At 55.3% G+C, this 6,708-nt stretch overlaps 1 protein-coding gene across 1 annotated transcript in view; it reads right to left on the bottom strand.

Annotated features, from left to right (window-relative positions):
* Positions 1–228: 228 nt before the first annotated feature.
* LOC146584647 (capping protein, Arp2/3 and myosin-I linker protein 2-like) overlaps positions 229–6,708 on the bottom strand; it is a gene marked incomplete at both ends in the record, with an annotated part of 11,025 nt that continues 4,545 nt past the window's right edge. Inside the window, 6 exon segments of the mRNA XM_085324391.1 lie at positions 229–300; positions 580–616; positions 964–1,083; positions 1,427–1,823; positions 2,372–2,475; positions 5,253–5,510. Coding sequence (XP_085180517.1) covers positions 229–300; positions 580–616; positions 964–1,083; positions 1,427–1,823; positions 2,372–2,475; positions 5,253–5,510 — 988 coding nt within the window.

Below are 6,708 nucleotides of genomic sequence, written 5' to 3'. Positions count from 1 at the left end.
TGCAACAAAGGGAGAATGGCTGGATTTCCTTCTGCTATGGCCAGATCAGTACCCTGAGCAGGGTGTCTGTGCYCACTGGCTGGAGCAGTGGTACATGTTGACTCCAGTGTGCTGTCCCCATAGAGCGCTGCTGGATGCTAACAGTGGGAAAGACATAACTCCCCCCACTGGCCAATCCTCTGCCCCTGGCAACTTGTGCACGTCCACCTGTGCCCACAGCTGACCTACCTGTGGACATGGAGCATGTGCGCGCCTTCAGGGAGGGTGGTGGTGAGTCTGCCAAGCTGKCCACAATGTCCCCTGCAAGCMYAGGTCATTGGTCAGCAACAGTGTGCTGAGTGGGTCACCCCCATGCCATTAGCACCCAGTGAGGTGATTAAASCACAGGGTAAAGCAGCCCTGAGTGAAACTGGTGATGCTTGGCCCAGTTCCTGCTAGCTGTGTGCCATGGGATGTGGGGGCTGGCCTCGCCGTGAAACATGCATCCAGGAGACCATGGGGTCCTAAGGATGCCCAGTTGTGCCACCCTTGGTGAGGGTCAGGGTGGAGCGAAGCAGGAGGCAGGATGCAGCACCTCACCGTCTGAAACGGCTTTCTTGATCTCGCTGTCTTTGCTCTGCAAGAGAAAGAAATCTGGTGAGGTAGCGSTGGGATTGCAGCACCAGGGCTGATGGGCCTGTGACCAGCAGTGTGCTGCCAGGGCTTGAGGGGAGGAGTGTGCGTGGCATGGGTGCATGCTGGTGAAGAAGGTACAGATGGCTAGACACCCTCCATGATCCATGCGCTGCTTCCCTTGCAGAGGGTTAGGGGACAGAGGCTACGGGCAGTGATGACAGGCCTGTATGCTGTCAGGTCTGGCCTGGGCAGGGGAATGAGACTGGGGCCTGGGTCACCTTGTCCCATGGGCCACCATCTCCACCTCCCTGGGTGCAGGATGTGTCCCTAAAGAAGAGTCAATCCCACCTGCTGCTTCTTGCCCTAGGTGGCCAGGCCCTTTGTGACACCCATGCGGTGGAGCATGATGTGCACACGTTGCTCAAAGGAATTGGGAAGCTCCCTGTCATTCTTCTCCAGGTGCCTCTTCTGCAGGAAAGACACAGCCATGCCAGGATGTGCAGTGAGAGAGGCAGCACTCCTCACAGGTCCAGCAGCACCAACCTGATGGCCTGCTGAGTGCGTGATCCCCCAGCCCTAGTTCTACCCTATGGTTACTGAGGCAAGGACACAACCCAGTAGGGCCTGTCCCCAGTCATTGCTCACGGATCCCCACATCCCTGCGGTGTCCAGCCTGCTCTCCTCTCCCTCTCAGTCATGGGTGRGCTGCAGCCCTGTGCCCTGGTTCTGTCCCACAGGCCCTGATGGCATGCAGCCCCAGTACCATCAGCATCCTCGGTGGCCTGCTGAGGACTGCCATGGCAGTGCTTACCTTGTCATGCCTGACTCCAAGTGTGTCCTCATCCTCCCCGGACAGCAGTATGAGTGACTGAGACTTGCCCTCCCGTGAATACTTGGGCCTGATCCTGCGGGCAGAGTCAGGAGTCTGGCTGTGCTCAGGCTCTGCCTGGGGCTCGGCAGCGAGGCTCCCCTCCTCAGACTTGCTGAGTGGCTCTCCTGCCTTGCTGGGGGGCCGTAAAATGTCACTGAGCACCGACCGTCTGCTTTTGGGGGCTGTGACACTGCCCTCAGGCTCCTTCTCACACCTTGAGCCCCAGCTGGACTTGGGCTTCTTGAATGCAAAAAAGGTCCCAATTTTCTTCTTGAGGGTGCGAGAGCTTGAAGATGCCAGAAGGGCTGATCCAGGGCAGGTCCCCTGTGCTGTGGGGCTGGGGAGAGATGAGGCGTTGGGAAATGTTAGGTCAGGGCTGCCGAGGGGTTGTGTTTGACCCAAGGACCCAGTGCCAGCCCCGGATACTGGGCTCAGCCAGCCTTGGGTAGACCTGGGGAAGCTCTCACAGCATGGTTCATCTAGACCCTGGTGGATCATTCCTTCCTTGTTATGGGACAGACCCCCACAACTCTTATACAGCTGTCCTCCCCACAAAGCTTGTGGGAAGCCAGCCCTGCCTGCATCTCGCCCAACAAGTGCCTTCACAATGTCCTCCTGCCAGTTTGTCCTTGAAAATGCTCTCTGAGGCCAGGCAGAGCTCTGCCCTACCAGGTACCTAGGTAAAAAGTGCTGTGGTGCTGTTTTCCCAAGTATCCCTTTAGCACTTGGCACTGACCTTGAGCCAGCAATGTTTGCATGGCAGTGTGGATTGCAGGTGGTGGTAGTCTGCAGAAACATGGTGCACCAGGGGACAGGAGCATGCTGGSGGTGCTGGCTGCTGGGCCAGCACTACTGAGAGGACTGTGGGCACCCCCTTTCACTTACGGCAGGTCCTCTGTGATGAGCTTCTTGGTGAAGAAGTCCTCCAKGCCCTCATCCACACGRGTGATGCTCCTGTCCTCATTGTTCTCACAGGCCACAGGCTGCACCTGCAAGGAAGCATGGCCATCATCTGGGACCAGGCCTGAGCAGYAGGTGGGCAGCAGTAGGTACATCTCCCTTACCCACCACCTCCTGGGAGGCCACACAGGCAGGCAAAATTATACACCATGCATGCATACATACATACGCGTCGTATACAGGCGTATCCTGTCCCATGCATGTGCACGTGCAGACCTCTCTGCTATGCCAGGAGGAGGCTTGTGGATCCCAGTGCAAGAAAGGACCTGGAAACCCTTTGGGCTGGATGGGCTGGCACCTCCACAGACCAGGACGTCCCCTTCCCTGTTCCATGCATCTGGCCTTAAAGCCAAATCAGGATGTTATCACACTGTGATCCAGCCAGGATCCCATGATGACTTGGTGCGCTACCATTTTGTCAGGATCCCTAGATCTCCTTAGCTTGTTGCCAGACTTTCACCTTGCCTGAACAGCCACTGCAATTCCCCTGCAGTGGTCTCCTTGGCCCAGCATTGCGCTCCTCTGCTGCATCACGCCAGGACCCCTGCTGTAGTGTGCTGCCATGTGCTGGGCACTCATGCTCCTGCTCAGCACTGTGGAGAAGGTCTGGTGCCCATGTGCTCTCTCTCTCTAGCTCTCTACCCATAAGTGCCTGTGTTGCAGGATGCCCATATGACTCCACAGTACATTTCCAACCCTCCTTGGGGGCACGTTGTGGCAGATCCTGCCTTTGCTCACCTTGTGGGCACTGAGCATCAACAAGGACAGCCCCGGCCCGATGTCAGAACCAACTCTTGCAAATGAGCTCCTATAGCTGGGTCAGTCGTTTGTATGCTGTCCTAGACTCTTGGGCCATGTGGAGAGGAAGACTTTGGCAGGAAGGTTCCTTGCTTTGAGAACCAAGGAATGGACACTTACACTCTCTGCTCCTGATGGAGCAAGTGGCTGGAGGCCTAGGAGAGAACKGCTCTGCAGTCAGCCCTCAGCGCAGTGCAGGCTGCATCCATCCATCCATCCATACCATCAGGAGGCAAGGATAAAGGTTAGGATATATGGTTCCTCAGAAGGGGCGGCCAGGCTTTGAGAGAGAAGCTGGGCATCATGAGGTAACCAGCTCCCTCATGGAGCAGAAGTTGTGGATGCTGACTGCAGGCATCAAGGTGTGAGCTTTTAGGTCTGGAAAACCCACATCCAAGGGAGTCCGTGCTCAACAGTCCATGAGGAAGAGGCAAAGTATCCTATGGGGTGTCCTACACAGCCTACGCCTGCCTGCGAGCCATGCAGCTCGGCACTCAGGGCTTATTTCATGTCCTGTCATCTGCACATAGAGCCTAGTACTCATCCTCACTGGTTTTCCCATGTTGAGTCCAACCCCATCCAACTCAAAGCACTGCTGTGGTTCAGACAAAGATCAACCACTTTGTGTCCAAGCCTGGACCATGTCCATGTCTATACCATGGCCTGACCTTCCTTTAGAATCATGTTATCTGCCAAGCTCTGGCACGGGGAACGAGACTGGTGGCTTCCAATTGACAAGAGGAAGGCATTTCTCGGTTGGTGGCATTTCAATCCATAATGACTTTTCATTACAGCTGGATTTATGCCTCTCAGGATCCATTCCAGCAGTCCAATATCTGCTTTACCTGTCACATTGCATCCATCAAAGCCTGCCCTCACCAAACACACAGACAATGTTTGGCAGAACATTTCCTGTCCAGAACAGATTGATGGAGCAGGCAGGCAGGCTCCAGTCGCAGGGCCTGACCGGATAAGCATCACCATGGACATGCATACCATGGCCTTCCAGCAGATGGCAGGACCCAGTTATGTCATGAAGGCAGGGAGACAAGGGACAAGCTGGACCACCTGACACAGTGCCCCCATGATTTGTTTCTCCAGAGCACTCCCAACCCTTCTGCACTTGCTTTAGGTGTGTGGTGGGGGGCTGCCCCCCAAGGGCCTTCTAAAGGTGAGTGAAGGAGCAGAGATTGCTTAGACAGCAGTCAAAGTGCTTCCAGCCTTTCCAAAGCACCCCACTGCAGCACACATTGACCCCCCTCCAGCCCCTGCCTCAGCACCACCCATCTCTCCCAGGCCCGGTCTTCTCCGTGGATGCTGGCCCAATTGCATCCAAAAGTTACTTTTTGCTTGCAGAGCAGTCTGAGGCACTGCAAAGACATCCAGCAGGTTATGAGCATCACTCCTTGTACATTCATATTGCAGGTGTGGGAAAGCTCTGGGGTTAAATCCAGCCATGCCAAGGCCAGCAGAGCCCTGGAGCCAATCCTCCACTGATGGCTTCAGCAATTTGCACAGTTCTGCCAAGGGCCATGATAGTTGYGTTCACATTTTGCTACCAGTGTTTTGGGGCTGATCCRGAAAAGAATTTTTGAATCTTGAGAGAAAATTCATCGCAGATGGACAGAGGGAGATGGAGACGTTCACAAATAGATCAGCCCTCTGCACACAAACAATTTTTTTTCTGCCTGTATCTCAGATCTCACAGTTCTGCAGAATGCCAAATTCATCAGGAGGAAAAAGAAAGACTCCTCCGGTCTCCCAAAACCACTGCCTATCCTCTCAACTCCCCCCCACCTCAAAGGTGCACACGGTAGCAGCTGGAGTGCAGTATCATAAATCAGCTGCACTCTGCCCATCTCATGTTCCTGCCTTGCAATAAATGCTGACTAAGAGAATTCATCCCATTGAGGGAAGCAGGGGGAAATAAAAAACCCACAAGCCTTCCCTCCTCCTACCCCACAAACTGCCTGATTGGAAAAACAAAACAAAACAAAACAAGTCTTACATTTGGCTTGCTTGGAGGCTGCTTGTGCCTGCAGTTGGGTCGGGGCCTGGCTTTGGTGCAATGCTCCAGTTTCTCCCCTTCGGTTGGTAGGTCCATAAGGGATTCAGCAGATGCGGGCTGTGTGCAAGGGAGCAAGCTGCTCGCAGGCTCAGCATCCTTTATGGAGGCAGGGCATGCCTTTGGCACGGCGGGGCTGAGTGACAGCGGCGCCCGGTGCGCTCGGAGCCCGCTTGCRTCCCTGCTTGCCTGTAGCTCCAGCTCCGAGAGACCTGCGAGGGCRAGAGGCCCAGGCTGAGAACAGGCCCTGAGGCMGGCGCCTCGGCTAAACCCCRCGCAGACCTCCCCACCGTGGCAGCCTTAGCCTGCGTGCAGTGGTGGTGGAGGTTTAGCAGTGCTGCACCGTGGTGCTTACTGCACCACGCAAAGGGAAGGGGAGGGGAGCAGAGCCAGGCAGCTGCTCCACAGCTTGTGAGAACGCTGCTGACGGTGAGGAGAGCTTGCACGTCAGCCTTGGGCAACAGCTTTGCAGCTCATTTGGTGCCAGGTCCTGCTATTCTCACAACGGAATGAGGTCTCCAAGGAGGTTTTTGCACCTAGCTGGCAAAGCTGAGAGAGTGGGATGCTGTGGGGGAGTGACACAAGTGGTTTCCTGCAGACAAGTCCAAAGACACACACCAAACCCCTCACAGACCTACACCGAGGCAGCGGGAGAGCAGCACGGGCTACACCAGGCCTGGCCCACCTTGCAGGAAGGACTATGAGCTACCAAAGGTGTACTTTGTTTTGCAGCATACACAGCACAGCTATGATGGATGAGGATAAGGCTAGGCTCAGCAGATTTCAAGGGTCCTCTGCATCTAGGCCAGGCACAGGGATAGCTGGATGTGAGGCACTCAGGTCTAGTATGAACTCTGCTTCTGCTGAAGCCTGGGATCTCAATGCCAACAAGCATCACTGCCAAAGTCCCCAAAGAGAAAAGTCACTACAAGGCTGGCCATTTTCCTTGGGCCTCCTCAGATCCAGTAGTTCCCAGCCAACCTGGGCACACAGAGCTTTGTGGGATAAAATCAGCTGCAGAAAAGCCCAGGACAATTCAGCACTGCTCTCTCTGGGCAGCCGCCCTGTAGGTTTGTCTGCAGCCCTAGGAACAGCCTCCGGCAAACCCTCCTCTGCCACATTGCAATCCTGAGGCCTTAAATCAGAGCCCCTGGATGTTTTGGGTGGCTMAGCAATGCTCAGGCCTTAGGAGTGGTCTCCAGCATGGTACAAGGAGATGTCCCTACTAGAGGCATGCTGCTTTGAAGCCTTCAGAGTCACCCACAAACTTTCCATTCTCTCCTGAGGCAGCAGCGTATCTGGATCCCATCYAGCTCAAAACATYGGGCRACAAAAGGCCAGCTCTTCCCCACATTACTGTCAGAAGAGTGCCCTGAACAGTGGCCCCCACATAAATATC

Source organism: Rhea americana, unplaced genomic scaffold (genome assembly GCF_003343005.1).
Source record: "Rhea americana isolate MKP2758 unplaced genomic scaffold, rheAme1 scaffold_903, whole genome shotgun sequence".
Taxonomy (NCBI): Eukaryota; Metazoa; Chordata; class Aves; order Rheiformes; family Rheidae; genus Rhea; species Rhea americana.
The sequence above is the reverse complement of the archived record's forward strand: the minus strand, read 5'-3'. Positions and strand labels throughout refer to the sequence as shown.